At 49.2% G+C, this 17,446-nt stretch overlaps 1 protein-coding gene and 1 non-coding gene across 7 annotated transcripts in view; both read left to right on the top strand.

Moving 5' to 3' along the window:
- The window catches only part of Dpf3 (double PHD fingers 3), a 259,655-nt gene that overhangs the window by 163,734 nt on the left and 78,475 nt on the right, over positions 1-17,446 (top strand). For all 6 annotated transcript variants that reach the window (XR_002483520.3, XR_002483521.3, XM_005321197.4 and 3 more), the window contains exon 7: positions 14,475-14,612. Coding sequence is in view for 4 of the 6 variants with exons in the window: in XM_005321197.4 (XP_005321254.1) it covers positions 14,475-14,612 (138 nt within the window). In the remaining 2 variants the exon portion in view is untranslated. The remainder of the gene's footprint in view (positions 1-14,474; positions 14,613-17,446) is intronic.
- Positions 4,534-4,606, top strand: Trnaa-ugc (transfer RNA alanine (anticodon UGC)). Its single transcript has one exon. It is a non-coding gene; the product is annotated as a tRNA-Ala (tRNA).

The following is a 17,446-nucleotide window of genomic DNA, read 5'->3' as shown; positions in this document are numbered from 1 at the left end:
TTGTGCATTTGCCCTTGCGGAGATGGCCCCTATCTTGAGCTCTGGGCCTCCCCGTTGGGCACCTCTCCTCTGCCCTTTGGGCTCCTTCCCTCCCAAGCAGCAGCTTAACAATGAGCCTTTTAACTCAGGAGACATGATGTCTCAAGGACAGGAAGCAGAAGCAGATCTTGAGACATCACAGAAACTGTGTCACGGGCCCAGAGGAGCCTGGGGACGAGTGGATCAGTCGACGGGGCAGACACAGCCCCCACCCACTGCAGTCCCAGGAAATCTGCTTGACCTCAACCTCCTTCAAACCGCCCTGGTTTCACCTATACCTGAGTGCAGCAAAGGCAATCAGAGGACTATTGTGGCCTGAGTGGAAAAAACAAAAAATTTTTTTTTTTTTGGAGGGCATTAAGGCCCACGTTCTCTGAGGCTCTTGTGCTTTGAGCTTCGAACTGCAGACGAAAAGCCAGTACTGTGGCCTTCAGGCTCGCTGCCCTCGTCGCTGCAGGGAGGCCAGGCTCATCACTCAGTCCCCCTCTGCTATTATCCTGCAGGTCCTTGGATGCGCTGGGGTGGGGGGTGTGGGGAAGGCTCAGTGTCCCAGAAACTTGATTTGTGGAGCAGGGCCTGTGGCATGGGATTGATCCCCGGAGGATGAGTGCCTTGGTTCTGGCCAAGCAGAACCGTTTAAATGTTTAAAGGCCCACTGCCCCACCCCTCTAGCGCTCTGTCTTGCCCCTTCCTCTCCAGACCTACCACCAAACACAGCCTGGACTGTGACCCGCGCTCTCTGGAATCATTTTCTCACCCAGAGAAAGGAATCCTTGCTCTCACTAAATGTTACTTATTGGGAACTTTGTGACCCATAATTCCTATTGAGGTATGGACGACCTGCTGGGCGTGGTGGCACAAGCCTGTAATCCCAGTGGCTCGGGAGGCTGAGGCAGGAGGATCATGAGTTCAAAGCCAGCCTCAACAAAAGTGAGGTACTAAGCAACTCAGTGAGATCCTGTCTCTAAATAAAATACAAAATAGGGCTGGGGATGTGGCTCAGTGGTCTAGTGCCCCTGAATTCAATTCCTGTTATCCACCCCACTGCTCCCCGAAAAGACACAGATGACCCATAATGGGGTAGGTGTTAACTTTGGCAGAGGTTCTTTTTATTTTTTAAAATAACTTTTTTCCCCCTATGGAAATAATATTTGTTCCTGTAGAAAAAGTGCTATTTATTTATTTATATTTTTAAATTTGTGGATGGACACAATATCATATATATATATATATATATATATATATATATATATATATATATACACACACACACACACTCGTGTGGTGCTAAGGATCGAACCCAATGCCTCACAAGTGCAAGGCAAGTGTTCTAACACTGAGCTATAGCCCCAGCCCGAAAAAGTGCTTTTTAAATGTGTGTAAAAAGTCTAAAAAAGATAATGTTGTATAGACATACAAAGAAGGAAAAATAAAAATTACCCATATTCTTACTCCTCAAAGATAACTTACCTTGTGCTTGTTGTATACATTTCTAGGATTCATCCCTTCCCAAAAATACATGAGGACTATCTTTCCATGTCAATAGATACATTCTTTTTTTTTTGAGATGGGGTCTTGCTAGATTTAGGCTGCCTAGGCTGACCTTGAACTCATGATCCACTTGCTTCACCCTCCTGAGTCACTGGGATTACAGGTGTGCACCACCTCGCCCAGCAATAAATACGTTTTTACAACATCCTTTTTAGGGCTCTATAGCATTTCATCACGGGGTCATGCCACAGTTTATGGCTGTGACCCAGATTTGTAATCAGTCTATTACTTGGTACATGTTTAGCCAGTTTGAAATTTGTTACTATTAAAAATTCTGTTCACTATTAACAACAATATTGTAGTTACATCTTTGCATAAGGTCCTGCTATTTCCAAGAAACAGAATTGAGAGGTCCGTGGGCCTGGCACAAGTCTGGTGAGGGGTGTAGGTCCTGGCAGGTGAGAGGGAGCTGAGGAAGAAGAATGTGCTCTGATCTGGCTAAGGTCAGATTGTGGCTCTGCTGCTTGTTATCTGGGACTTGAGGTCATTTTGCACCTTGAGTCTCTGTTTCCTGGGGTGTGCAGTTGGGACGGCGCTGGGGGGAGGGCTAACTGTGATCATGTATATAAAATGTCTGCACAGTCTTCCTGCCTGAGGAACGCTTCTCCCACCTTGATGTTTCCTCTTTCTCCAGTGTACTTGGAAAGACCAGGCTGCTGTCACCCAGGAGGTGACACTCTACTGGGTGGTATTTAATTGAGTAGGCAGTGAGCTCTGTAAGGAACAGGCAGGAGTGGACTTGGGAGGCCAGCCTGTCAGATGATGCTTCTCCAGAGACCAGGGGCGACAGTCAGTGAGCACAGATTGAACTGATTGCAGTTTTCACGAATGGAGGGGTGTGCATGGGGTGGGGGGGAGAGTAGTAATGGCTGAAGTTTGTCAGGTTGTGTGATGGGATTGCAGTGGTTGATGGACTTCATCTGTATTAGCACTTTTTAAAAAATGCTCTTTCTAGGACATGACAGTAGAGTGTATTGTGACATATTATACATACATGGAGTATAATTTATTCTAATGAGGATCCCATTCTTGTGGTTGTACATAATGTGGAGTTTTACTAGTTGTGTATCCATAAGGAACATAGGAAACTTACCTGATTCATTCTACTGTCCTTTCTATTCCCATCCCCACTCCTTTCCCTTCATTCCCCTTTGTCCAATCCAATGGGCTTCTATTCTTCCCCCACCCCCATTATTATGTGTTAGCATCCACATATCAGAGAGAACATTTAGCCTATGGTTTTTGGGGATTGGCTTATTTCACTTAGAATGATTGTCTCCAGTTCCATCCATTTACTGGCAAATGCCCTAGTTTCATTCTTCTTTATGGCTGAGTAATACTCCATTGTGCATATATACCACATTTTCTTTATCCATTCATCTATTGAAGGGCACCTAGGTTGGTTCCATAGCTTAGCTATTGTGAGTTGAGCCCTACTCCACTTCTTTAAAAAGTGCTAATACTGAAAATATTGATGTGGCTGCATTACTACAGTATGCTGATTTTAAGTCCTTTGGTTATTAAACCGGGGAGTGGGATAACTGGGTCAAATGGTGACCCTCATGGAAGTGCCATGAGACAAATGCTGTGGTCATCTCCACCTTACAAATAAGGAGGATGGAGAGGGAAGGGGTTAGTTAGCTTTCCCCAGACCACACAGTGAATGAATAGGTGGTAAAGCCAGGATTTGGTTCTATTTGTCGGTCTCTCTCCCAACCCTTGACAAACGCCACCACTCATCCCCTTCTGGACTCCGCGGGTACCTGTGTATCTCCCTTGAGGCTCCCTCTCACCCTTTGGAGACAGGGTCTCACTGAGTTGCTTAGCGCCTCTCTGTTGATAACAGTTTGACCACTTGCCTATCTTCTCAAACTGGACAGTGAGCCTTCTGAGGGCGGGGCCTTGTCACAGGCCACTGGCACCCCTGCCCCAGCACAGCAGCAATCCCGAATTGTCGATGAATGTCTGGAGAGGGGGATGTGGAGTCCGTGCCGGGGCTTAAGACAGACCCCCTTGGCCAGAGTCACGTGTTTGTGACACAAGGTTTGTGGGGACGCCAGTTGAGGTGTTCCGAGGGGGACGGTGGTCAGTGCTGTGGCCGTCCCCCAGACTTGTCTAGAAAGGTCAATCTGTGCGCCTAGGTGTCAGAATCGAGTGTGAAGCCTGATGAAGGAGAGGAGCTTTCTGCAGCCAGCCAGGAGGCCTGGAGCTTGGTGACGGCAGGAATAAAACAGACAAGGCCAATAACAAAGTCTTGTGAACCTGGTGGGTGACAGAGAGGAGGGTAGGGTGCAGGAGACAGGAGACAGGGTGGCAACGGTGACTCTTGGCATCTGGGCTCCTGTAGTTGAGAGGGGCAGAGAGGCTTACCTGGCACATTCTGAAGGGGGAGGTGGTTTTAGGGAAGCAGTGAACTTTGACATGTGGAAATGACAGGGCACCCAGACAGGAAAGTCTGACAGATGCTAACGGGCATTTGCTTCCTTAAAGGAACCAAAGATCTCGCCCTGTCGTAGGTGGAAGGGGACTGCCTCAGGTAAGGGCCCATGAATCCCCCGGATGACCTGGGACTCAACTGATCAAGTCTGCTCTGCCTCCAAGGTCATCCAGGTCATCCGCAGCAGCATTTGTGTCAGATATTCACCTAGGCCCCGGAGGTGTATCAAGATCTTGAGAGAGGGGACGCCAGGAAAGTCCCCAAGCCTGTGGGGGCTGCCGTACCTTACAGTGACTGAGTCTGAGTTTTTATTTTCCTTTGTTCAGCTTCCTCAGAATGTTGGCAATGACATTTGTTATTCAAACATTTTTCTTGTATGATAGAAAAGAATTATATTTTACTCTTTCCACTAATTAAAGACATGCAAATGTAGGGCACAGCAGAGGACAAAGTCAAAGATGCTGCCTTTGGAGGGATGGTGGTCAGAAGTACTTGGTTCTGGGGCTGGGGATATAGCTCAGTTGGTAGAGTGCTTGCCTTGCATGCACAAGGCCCTGGGTTCAATCCCCAGCACCACCACCAAAAAAAAAAAAAAAAAAGAAAAGAAAAAAAGAAATCCAGAATAAGTTGGTTCCTAGAATCAGGAGCTCCGGGTTTGAATCTTTGTGCCATTTCCTAGCCATGACCTTGGGCACAACCTCTTTGAGCCTTTGTTTCTTTGCCAAGTGAGGACAATTATGTGAACTTTTGGGCGTTTCTAAGTCTTTCTCTTTCTCTTTCTAAGAGGACTAAGCGAGACAGCATGTTAGAACAATTAGTTCACTGCTTTATTCATAAATGTTCTCAAGAAGTTGCTGAGGCTGACCTTGAATTTGTGATCCTCCTGCCTCAGCCTCCTGAGTCACTGGCAGTATAAGAGTGCACCACCATGCCCCATAAATGTTCTCAATAAATATTTTCTTTATACCAAATCAAAAAAGGGCACTTATTGAACACTTTGGCTGAATCTCAATTGTGTCCTGGGCCCTCGCTGTTGGGGTTGCTGGGGTCCAGGGAAGGAGTCCTATAAAGGGAAATGAATTAGCAAAAATCGCCCGTGTTTTCTGAACCTCGTGCCTTGTGCCAGGCACTCTGCAGGGATGAATGCATTCAGGTCTCACCACACCTGTATGATGTGCCCATGATTATTACCTACACTTTATATAGACAATAAAAACTAAGGCTTGGCAGGATTAAGTCATTTGCCCAAGATGACATAATTAGCTGGCCCAGGAAGCTGACCCCAGAGTTTCCCAACATTCTGTTACCCTGCTTCTTAGCAGGGTGGGAAACATCCCGCCCATGTATTTAATGCCTGGATTTGGGGGGTTTCTGCATTTTTCTGCTGGAGATACAGAAGCAGGTTCTATGATATTTTGAAAGGAAGGGCTTTTTGCACATCTCCATTATTCTTACAGAACATTGTTAAGGGGGAGTCACATTCACAAAGAGCAAATTTGTAAATTGAGCAGAACACTGGTCACTGGAGTCTGGCAGATCCTGGATCTGGGCTCACTACTGACACAAGGGTCAATGCGAGGCCTGAGGAATGTGGCTGTTAAAAATCAGGATACGACACACCCCACACCTCCCCCAGTCCCCGTGTTTCTATCCAAAAGAACCTAGAAAGGTATGGGAACAGAAAGGGTTAATACCAGACCCAAGTCTCCCAAAGGTCACCCCTAGGCTGATGATGTCCAGGCTCTGAAGGCAGGGGAGGGGAAGTCCACCTGGCGTGGGAACCTGGGGCTTGCCTGAGAGGAGCATCTTGTCACCCAAGAAGGAGCAGGCCTAAACACTGAGGACCTGGGCCAGTCCTGGAATCCATGACTTTTATCACTTTAACCTCGGCGGAGCCATCTTGAGAAAAGCGAGTCTGTTGAAGATGGTCCCAGGGATTCAGGACCCCACCTTGAGAACACAAAGTCTGAGCTGGTGGCTTTTGAAGTCTCTCTTGGGTTTGGTCCCCATGTGAGCGTGAGCCTGAGAGTCACACGCTTGGAGCTGCTCTCCTCTCGGGGGAGCTGGTCACAGGCATTCCTCCTCCCCCAGACAGCTCTGCAGAGAGAAGGAGGGATGTCAGGAAGGCGTGGGGAGCCCCGAATGTCCACAGCCCGTGAACCAGCCTGGGGGCGTGTGATTCTGTTGGGCTCTGCCGGACCCAGGCAGGGTTCCATTCAGGAGGGATGAATGGAAGAGAACTTGATGACAGAATGATTACGGAGGTGCAGGCAGGATAAAGGTAGGTCAAGGGCGAGCAGGATGCCCTCCCCGTCCACACGTGACTCCCAGAGCCAGGAGGAGGGGCAGCACCTGCACCAACAGCGTCAACCGGGAAGGGCAGAGCGGGCCAGGCGTGAACCTCACCTCTTCTGTCCCTCACCTCCATTTGGCCAAACCCCACCAGAAGCAGAGAGCTCCAGCGTGGACAGGCCAAAGGGAGGCACTGAGAGGTGTGAGTGGGGGAGGTGGCAGGCAGAGACCATCCACCCAGTAACCTCCCTTTGTCATGAGCTTCAAAGTCAGACAGACTTGGGTTCCAAACTCCCTCATGCTCCATCTCCTCATGTGCAAAATGGGGTCCGTGCCTCATGAGCTGTGGCGAGATTCTGTGTAGGGGTGTCTGGCTGCCTGACTGTCTGCAGGTGTGATGCCCCGGAGGCACCAGTCGGTGATGGGTGCTGCTGGTCCATGTCACAGGGGATCGAGGGGGTGGAGCTTCAGAGAGAAGGGGGTGATGCTTGCTGTCCCTCAGGGTTGCATGGAAGTGCCACTGGGCAGAGCTGGGAATGAGATGTGGCAGGTGATCCCCAAGCCCAGGCTTTGTCTCTTGGACGCTCATTCCCTAATAGCTTTCAGTTGTTGCTTTCAGTCTCTGGGAAACCACTGGCTCAGATACCCACTGCGTGCTCCAAGTTGGGCTGATGAAAATGTGCCAGAGTCATTAAGTTATCAGTGGGGAAGGAGGCTGCTTCTCCCCGGCAGGAAGGATTCTGCTGTCTGCTGCTGCTTTGTTCACACAAACTGCCCGAGGCCCCCTCCTCCTCCTCCTCCTCCTCCTCCTCCTCTTCCTCCCCACCCCTGCCCCAGACAAGGAGTGAACGCAGCCGGGTTAAGGGGGCCAGGGGACATGCTGTAAATATTCTGGGGCAACAGCGAAAGCATTTGTAACTCCAGCCGGGAGGTCCTGCGTGGAGAATCCGGCTCTGGATGGGGATGTGGGCAAATGCTATTTCTGCAGCTTGACAGATGGATCCGCCCCAGGGGGAAGGAGAGAGGGAGAGAGGGAGGCAAGCTGGACGTCCCTTATTGTCACAGCCGTTGTTCTCCAAGCACACCGTGCCAGGAACACAAAATCCAGGTGCTCACTTGCCAAGGTGAAAGGAAGGACCTTAGGCTGTGCACAGGCAGGGCTGACTGGTCCCAGGGGTGAGGGCTTCAGGGGTGTGTGACGCAAAGGAGCCGGGTCCCGGGGAAGGAGGCTGGAGTGGGAAGATGGGGGCATGGCCCTCTCTGCATGCTTCAGCAGTCTTGGGGCTCAGTCTGATTCCACATGACAGATATTTCTGACATGATGAAAGGAGAGCAGATGCTTCCAATACTTTATTTTCAGAACGCCCCCCCCCCCCACTTCTTTTCCTTGCTATTCTCTATCCCGGACTTCAGAGGAGAAATGACTAGATTTTTTCCCCCCCCTTTTGGGTTTATTCTCTTTGCTGAGGCCTTTGATGGCAGTGGTGATGATGACAGCTGATGGTGGCTGTGACTCACCACGAGCCCTGTTTTCAATGCATTCTCTCATGTCACTCCCGCCACCGTGAGGTAGGTGTGCTGTCCCTGTCAGCGCAGAGAGAACGCCTGGGCACAGAGAGGTTTAGCAACTCACACAAGATCACACAGGTAGTCAGCAGCAGAGCAGGAATGGGACCCAGCTGTTCCAGAAGGAACCTGCTGCGTGCCTGCTACAGATCCTGCCTCTCTGTAGGTAGGGCTGACCAGAAGCAGGGCCAGAGCAGTGGATGGTACTGGAATCATGACTGAGTGGCTAACTCCTGCAGCTTGCCTTTCAAGGTCATCTCAGAAGGGAACTGCATCACCAACTGCTGGGGACCTGGGTTTACCTGGATAGTCTCAGGCTCTCAGTTGGAGCAACTTAGTGCCAGATTTCTACTCCTAGTCCCAGTAGATTTCTAGGACCAGCTATAGGATTTGTGGGGTGCAGAGAAAAAGGCAACAGAGGGGACCCCTGATCGAGGTGGTATCAATGTGAGGCTCGTCAGGACCTGGGAGGGTGTCTGAAAGCCCAGGCCACGTGCCCGAGAAGCCAGCCCCTAGTGATTGGAGTGACAGGAAGATAGGATAAATACAGGAGGTGAAGCTGTGCCGGCTTTTTTAGCTTTTCCAAGCCAGTTAAAGCAAGATTGCCAAAGCATTTCTTTTCATCAAAACATAGCAGTTAAAAAAAAACAAAAAACAAAAAAACAAATAACATAGCAGTTTGATCCTGATGCAATTCAACCAGAATAAATCTTGGAAGTCTCGACTCTCTCTCTTGCCCCTGTGATGAAGTCATTCGAAAGACTAGGTCTTGGGGTTAGAAGGTTCATATGGGGGTTGGCATCCGCTCCATTAACTCCAGTCCTCCTAATCCTGTCTTTCCAACTGCCCTTCCTCCCCCCAGCCCCCGCCTGGCCTCCAACCTGAGATCCTGCTTGCAGATCCCCTGATAAAGCACAGGCTGCGCCCTGCCTCTGGGTCCCTCCATCTTCCAGCCCCCCTCTCTCCTCCTACAGCCGGCCACGCTGGAGGGACTAGCCCCTGGCCTCATCACTGCTTCCTCATTTCTGGGGGGAATTCTAGCCCTTTGCAGAATTGTGTCGACCTCCATGAGGTCTCAGGTCCTCTTCTTGCCAAGGTAACCTACTAACTGCTGCAGGCCGTGGTCTCTCCCCCTCCCCATCCTCTTGGCCCTACTGCCTCTGTGTCTGCCAGCTCTGCTCATCCTTAAGGTGGGGATGGGGCTGCCATGAGTATGTCTCCTAGGCGGCACTTGGACGTGTCCTGGCACGTGGTAAAGACTCAGTAGCCGTTGGCAGGAGCTGTGACTGGTGGCATCATGGTGGCCATCTTGAAATCTACTCCCTTGGCTTATGCTGCTTTCTCTCATGTGAGTCTTTCTTAACCATTTTTTTTTTAAATCCCTTTTGCTTTCTTCACTGGTCTCTTAAGATACGGACGTTTTCTTAGTTCTCTCCTATGCCACACCTCTCTCTCCTCTCTCTCCACAATCTCTCTCGGCACATCTCTCTATAACTTCCAGGCCAATTCCCAAGTCCACATCTCTTTCCCAGACTCCAGGAGAATAAAGCCAACCCCAGACTGAACTCCTTCTCTCTCTTTTTTTTTAATATTTATTTTTTAGTTATAGGTGGATACAATGTCTTTATTTTATTTTTATGTGGTGCTGAGGATCGAATCCAGTGCCTCACCCATGCTAGGTGACCGCTCTACCTCTGAGCCACAATCCCAGCCCCTGAACTCCTTCTCTTCGTTTTTTAAACCTTATTTTTCCCCTACATTCTTCTAGCCAGTCACTTAAGTCAGGAACATGGTGGTACCGTCCTTGCTTCCCTTAGCTGACCTCAGATGCCTGTCACAAGTCAGGCCCTGTGCAGGTCCCTGGAGATACATCTTGTACACACACACACACACACACACACACCAGGGACCTGCCGTGCCTGCCGCTGGTGGGAGAGACTCGCATACTGATGCATGATTAGTCCGAGGAAGGTAAAAAATCAGAGTCCTGATTTTGATTGGAAAGACGTCCTGGGGAAGAACATTTGAACCAAGATCTGAAGGATGATTAGTTGTTCGCAGGCAAATTGCGGATGGTCGACATGCCAGGCAGAGGGAAGACCTGGCATGCAGGATCTGTGGTGGGAGGAAAACTGTTGAAGAAATGGAAAGGCCAGGAGGGCTGAGGAGGAGTTGGTCACGGTCAGAAGAGGCCGGGCTGATGGGTGAACGCCTGGGAAGTCCATGGTTAGTCTTTCTCGGTTCCTTCTTGTTTTCCTATAGACACCCCTTTCCACCAGATTCTCTCTAACCTCTCTCCCCATTCTTCTTCTCCATCCCTACATCCTCATTGTTTTGCCCATGGATGAAGCCAACAGCCTCTTGCTACCTTCAAATTCATGCCTTATAAATTTAAGCAGTATTCTAACTAACTAACAACTAACTAACTAACTAACTAACTAACTAACTAACTAACTAACTAACGTAAGTCTGATTAAGTTAGTCCTTGGGTAAAATCCTCTCTGACTCCTCCATTGTCTAGATGAAGTCCTACCCAGGGATTTCTCTTTTTTTCGTCCACCTCCCACCCACTCCAATGCCTCTTTGCTCTGGCTTTCTCAAATTCTCCTGTCCCCTGGGCTGTCACCTGGCTGTGTGCTGGTGCCTGGGGACCCTGACTTCCTTTGTCCGCTGGTGAAGTCTTTCTCGTGTCATGCACCACCGTGCAGGGGCAGTTTCTCCGTGTGGGAAGCCACCTGCCTCATCTCAAGCCATGTGCTGACCCCTTCTTCCCCACTGTATTTCCCTCTTTGCTCAGCTCCGCCCCCCGTGCCCCCCCCCACTGTTATTTACAGGCACATCTGCTCTGCTAGACTGTGAGAGAAGAATCTGGGGCTCATTTCAGTGTGTTCTTCTGCGGTCACAGGGCTGGGTACCTATCAGGTGCTTGATACACATTTTGTTGAATTGAAGGTCTAGTGAGGAAGGAATGACTTTACATCCGCAGGAGGCAAAAGATGAAACTCCATCTAGAGGCCTCTTCATCAGGGCATCTGGCTTCCGGGACCTGCCTGGGCCATCTGGGTCTGATTCTTCCATTCTTCCATCACAAGTCTCAGAGCTGCGCCTCCACCTGCCACGCACACCCAGAAAGAGGACAGGTGGACACAGTGGAGACAGACATAGGTAGATTCACCCTTCCAGCATAGTAGTTCTCAAACTTCAGCAGACATCAGAGTCATCTGGGTCACCTGGTTTGTTAGACTATAGTTATAAATAGTATTTGTAAAGCCCCTCATTTAGTACCCAGCATATAACAGAAGCTTAATAAACAGTGAGGGTAAGTGGTACGGGCTGTTTGTCACATTGTTTATATTATTTATGAGTGGATTCCACATCTGGAGTTTCTGATTCAGTAGGTTTGGGGTGGAGCCTGAGAGTTTGCTTCAGTAACAAGTTCCCGGGTGATGTTGATGGCGGTAGTCTGGGGACCACACTTTGAGAATCTCCATTCTAGCCAAAGGATTTGCTCCAAAAACTATTGCTGTTTACAGTGCTGGGGAAGGAGATCGGGGGAGCTTTTTGCTTGGGTTTGGCTTTGTAGGCTTTAAGAACAATTAGTATGAGATTAATGTGGATAGATGGATCAGATTCTACAAGCCTACCTCCACCCCTGTCCCCGGGCTTTCCCGCAAGGTGTTTCTGCGTCCATTCATCAGCCACTCAACAAATATATTTTGTAGTAGGTGCATGGCAACAGATGAGGTGGAGTTGTTGATGTCAAGATGAAATCGATACAGAACTGTCCTTAAGGGAGGCCTCTGGTGCAGACATAACCATAACTCAAGGAGTCCAAAGGGGAGATGTCTGCTCGGATGGGCAGTGAGTTCCCCATCTCTAGAGCTGTCCCAGAACAGGCTTCTAGATGGTTAGTGGGAACAAAACAGTTGGATACATGGTTACCAAGTGACCGTTAAGATCTTGAAATTCTGTGATTAGGGAAAACAGTGATGATTGACATAATAAATGGGACAAATGAAACGCTGTGGGGCTTATGATGGGTTGATCTGCAGAGGCAGCTGAGGCTGCTGGTGTAAATACTGATAATATGACTACTTTTAATAGATACTGAGTCCTCATCAACATTGTGCTTGGGGTGTAAATGGATTTCTATCCAATGACCTGATAATTCACTGCTTATTGACCTCATATCATTTAAAAGGTTAAATGGAGAAAGCCACAAGCAGGCCCAGAGTGTACCTCAGGGGCCTCTTTGGGCCCAGCTTCCTGAATCACATGGAATTGAGATGCATGGTGCCATTTTACTTTGTTTTGCAATATTTATGAGAGAGAGAGAGAGAGAGAGAGAGAGAAAGAACGAGAGAGCGAGAGAGCTCAAAACTTAAATTTACAGTTGCTAGGGCACCAACTTGAATTTCAGACTCTCATCTTAACCTTATCAAGAGAATTCAACCAATGGCCAGACTCCATAGAATGAACCAAAAATCCTCTTTCAGAGAGTCTTGCGCCTAAGATGTGACAAACACAGCCGATGCCCCTTGCCCATCTCTTGCCATTTATTAAGCATCTATTACATGCTGGGTACTGAGTGAGATGCTTTGCAAGTACTGCTTATAATCCCTTTAACCATCCTTCAAAGGAAGTATCATTATCCTCATTTTCTAGGAAAAGGCATAGAGAGATTTTTGTGTCTTGTCCAATTTCACAGCAAAACTCTTAGATTTATTTTGGGAGTTGACATAACCATAAAATTGAAAGCTGATAAAACAGCCCCCAAATTATAGATCTATGTCAAGTCTGAGTACAGATGCATCATTAGCAAATTGAATGCAGCCGTGTATCAATGAATAACCAACTCTGACCAGAACGCAGTGTATTCTAGGAATGCAAGAATGATTCAATAATAGGAAATATTAGGAAATCAATATAATTCACCATATCAATGAACTAAAGGAGAGCCATACACCAGTAGATGCTGAAAGGACTTTTGATAAGATTCTTCCACGTTAAAACTCTAAAACAGGAACCAGAGAAACCATGTAAATTTGATAAAGACTGAAAATTAGCTACACGTCATTCTAAACAGTGAAACATTAAATCCAATTTCATTAACCTAGGAAATACTTGATTTTGCTATTTAAAAAATGTTGTCCTGGTGATTATTCAAAATGAAATCAAGCCAACATAAAATGGTTTATATAAATATGGGAAAGAAGAAATGATGTGATTCCTTTTTGCCCACGATTGTTGACCAAAACAAAACATCAAGAGAATCTAAGGAAAGGAAACCTAAGAGAAGTCATGAGGGTACTGGGTCCGATGGCTGGCTAACAGCCCTTCTCTGTACAGTCAGGGTCACACAGCTACCGAACGGGGGCCACTGAAACTGGATTTGAACTAGTTGTGCTCTCCGTACCTTGGGAAGCCTTTATGCTCACTGGTATAAACCATCCGTGTCAGAACCAGTAGGAGAGAGAGGCCCTAAGAGCTTGTAACCCTCAGGCTGAGCAGGGCAGTCCCATCCCCCAGAGGCTGGGACATGGGGCTGAATGTTGGGGAGTCTAAAGGTGGTGGTTTGGTCTGGGGCCATTCAGCCAGACTTCTGCTTCCCAGGCACTGAGAGCCAGCCCCGGTGACACCGCCTCTATTCTGCTTGGCCCTGAGAAGCCATCTTCCTGTCGCCTGCTGTCCCATTAGAGAGAGAGTGCTTCCCAGAACACCTTCCGTGGGTGTTCATCAGCGGATGCCTGGGGCATTGAGGTACAGGATTTGGTCACCACATGCTTCAGCTTCCTGGTTTTCATGGTGGAAGTGAAGCATATTTTTCTGCCCCCAAATCACAGGGTGACAGATGATGTATCAAAGTGCATTCTATGATCATGTGTCATGGATTAAAACAAATAAAAAAAATTCACAGGGAGGTGATACGTCCAACCTATTGTCCCCAGCATGGAATAGATTCACATGGAATCCACTGCTGGCAGTGGGAGGAGCACGGTGAGGAATCCAGGAGGCCTGGGTTCTGGTGGCTTTGTCCCAACCAGCTGTGTGTTCCTAGGCAAGTCACTTGGTGTTCCTGGGCTTCACTTGCCTGATGAGTATCCTGGGATGTTGGACTGGAGAGGCACCAGTGCCCTCTGAATTCAAAGTTTCGGTAACAGTCACACTTACTGTGTGTCCCCCAGTGTGCTCAGTGCTTTGCGTAGGGGTTTACCCGTCACAGCAGCCCGTGAGGTAAGTACTGCTATTATCCCCATGTTGTCTCTCTCTCTGAAGCAGCCGAGGCACAGAGTGGTTAGGTGACTTGCCCGGGCTCTCACCGCTGGGGAGTGGTGGGGCGCTCACACAGCTCTCCATCTCTCTGTTGTCCTTGGATGGTTTTTCTTCATGTGTCTGCCTTGTTGGAGTGGGACGGGTTCTGTCAGGAGCTGGGGAGTGACGCTGGGGACGGAGACCACTTCCTAAGGGAAGGCTGGCTCTGGGGTGGATGGCCGCCAGCGTTGCCACCTGGGGGAATGAGAGCAGTGGCCGCCGGAGGTGCTGATGTCACTGATGTCCCCTTTCCCCCTCTTCCTCTCTTCCTCTCTAGTCTGCGGCAAGCGCTACAAGAACCGACCGGGACTGAGCTACCACTACGCTCACACCCACCTGGCCAGTGAGGAGGGGGACGAAGCCCAAGATCAGGAGACCCGGTCCCCGCCTAACCACAGAAATGAGAACCACAGACGTGAGTCCCCACTCGTGAGGTTGGGGCAGGGAGGCGTGGGGAGGGCAGGGATGGGGGACGCTCCTTTCCTCCACCGCTGGCTGGCATCTTCTGGTGGGTCTCAGTGGTCTTTGGGGGTGGGCTCCTTCAGCTCAGCCAGCCAGCCACTGTCCCTATGGCTCAGCTTCCAGCCTTGAGTGACCTGGGCAGGGCCAGCACAGCCAGCTCTGGAAGGAAGGCCATTCAGCAGAAGGGGAGGGCCTTTACGGGGCCACTGGAAATGCCACTCCCCTCGTGCTTAGCTGCAGATGACCACTCGCAGCTGTGAGACTGGGCTGGGCATAGTCCTTGGGGTGTTAGATATCCTACTGTCTGCTTGACCCCTAAGAGTCTTTGTATTTTCTTTTCTTTTTTTAATATTTATTTTTTAGTTGTAGATGGACAGCATGACTTTATTTCACTTATTTATTTTTATGTGGTGCTGAGGATCGAACCCAGTGCTTCAAGTATGAGAGGCAAGCACCCTACCACTTGAGCCACATCCCCAGCCCAGTCTTTGTATTTTCTTTTTAACTGACACATAATATATGTTAATCTATTGCTGTGGCTTTGTTATAGGGAGTCACGATTACAGGGGGTAATAGGGATATGGTTGGAACTCTGTGTTACTTTGGAGCATTCAAATGGCCAATGGGATGTGGGTGGACTTACCATTTGGGATAATCAGCCCTGAAGGCCCAACATGATCCTGAAGATTTTGTGTTTCCATTTTCTTCCTCAATTTCTGTTTACGAATTAGGGAATCAAAAGGGAACTTAGCATCTCCCATCTGACTTCCCCTCTGTAACATCCATCATGGCCTCTGGGTCTGCAGCACCTTGAAATGGGATGGGGGTCCTGGAATCTCTAGAGCTTGCTTCAAGATATGGGTGGGGGAAGCCGAGATCACTTGGTGGGGAGAATTTGTGGACGTGCAGTGTGTTTTTTTAATTTTGTTCATAAGATTTGGGTGGCAGGTGCTGTCCGAGTGAATAGTTGAATGCAATGAAAGGCATCAGAACTTGAAGAATATTCAGAGTCTAGGATTAAAGATGATGCTAGTGTGTTTTAGTCAGTCAGTGTAGTTGACTGATGTCAGGTGGGCACCTTTACTGAGTATTTGAAGTAATTAACACACCCGTGGCTAAGACCAGCCTTTGGATTTATGTGTGGCTTCCTCTCACTCTACTCCACTTCCTAGTTCACTGGGCCCACCCTAACAAAATACCACAGATGGGGGTGTTTCAACAACAGAAGCTTATTCTCTCATAGTTCTGGAGGTTAGAGGTCCAAGATCAAGGTTTTGGCAGGACTGGTCACCTCTGACGCCTCTCTGGCTGCCCTCTCTCTGCACACCTGCTCTGGAGTCACCAGTCAGATTGGATTAGGGCTCCTGGCCTCCTTTGACCTCCTTGACCTCACCTTTTTACCTCCTCAACCCCATCTCCATATATTTACATTCTGAGGTGTCCTGGGGTGAAGCTTCCGCATAAGAATTGGAGCCTATAACACCTTCTTTAATTCTTACTTTCAGGGTTCAACCCTTGCTTTCTCACCCCCATTTGTCATCTGTGCAGATCCTGAAGAGCAGGGCACGAGGTCTCTGATGGCTTTGTGCCCTCTCCCTGCCCGCTCCGGAGCGGCTCCAACCCCAGGGCCTCTGTCTTCCCTCTGGGAGAGGTCTCCTTGGCCCTGTCACCCTTGTCTTTAGCAAAGGAAGATTCCTTGACCTGTACCCAGGCAGCCGATGCTTGGCTTCCCTTCTCTGGTCTAAGTGATCGAGAGGTCACAGGAGCTGTCACCTCCTACCCGCAAGAGGCTGAGAATAATCTGCTTTGATTTGGGGTGCTATCTGGAAAGTGGTTATTAGTGATTGCTGCTCTCTCCCGAGTGTTTATTAGCGTGGTGTTATTTCTCGATCTCTCAGGGCTGGCTTATCCCCTCAGCTCTCCTCCATGCTGGCCATTCTGGTGTGAAGGTGCAGTCCTCATGTTATGGGGTTTGGCCTGCTTCTGTTCTGTTTGTGTCTGGATTTCCCTAGTTCTCTGGAAGCCTCACTACGGTAGTGGTGGGCACGCCTGTGCGTGTGCATGCGTGTGCTCCTGTGCTCACGCATGCACAGTCTTGGCCACAGCAGAGGAGGGCACACTGCAGACCCTAGGTGAAGGAGGCACCTCCTCTCCACTGTTCCTGTGGTCCCCGCCAGCTTGGCTGTTGCCTCCTGAGGCCCTGCTCTCCCAGGCACATTTTACCTGGTCCCCTAGGACCTCTTCATCCTCTTTCATTGGTGGGTGTCCTCCTTGTGAGGCCCCATGACCTTGCTTAGTAAGGAAGTGGTGTCTGTCTTTCTTTTTTTCTACCTAGAGGTGCCTCCCTGAGAAATGTCCCTATCTCTCCATGGGCCTGTGGGTTGGCACATGCATTCCGGCCTTTTCTGTTGCTTGTTGTTTTTCACCCTGCGGATGAGAAACCTGACTCTTCACAATTGATCAGTTGACTGACCAAAGATTTTAAACCTCATACAAAAGAATAGCCATACCTGGGCTGATCTGGGGCCTCCTCCCATGAAGAAGGTTCCAGAACCCTCACAAACATCTTTTTTGGGGGGCCATTTTCTCAGAGCACCCTCTCTGAGAACTCTGTGATTAACCCCAATTTCAGGAAGGTGCTGCAGAAAGGTTCTTAGGGTCTGGAGAAGACAATTTCTTTGGACAAACCCCAAGGTGGCTGCTGTCCCTGGGTTCTGTGCCCCACACTGATTTGCTTGCTTCTCTGAATGTGTGCTCTGTCTCCTCCCGCGTTCCCCTGGTGAGCAG

This window comes from Ictidomys tridecemlineatus, chromosome 5 (assembly GCF_052094955.1).
Source record: "Ictidomys tridecemlineatus isolate mIctTri1 chromosome 5, mIctTri1.hap1, whole genome shotgun sequence".
Taxonomy (NCBI): domain Eukaryota; kingdom Metazoa; phylum Chordata; class Mammalia; order Rodentia; family Sciuridae; genus Ictidomys; species Ictidomys tridecemlineatus.
The sequence above is the reverse complement of the archived record's forward strand: the minus strand, read 5'-3'. Positions and strand labels throughout refer to the sequence as shown.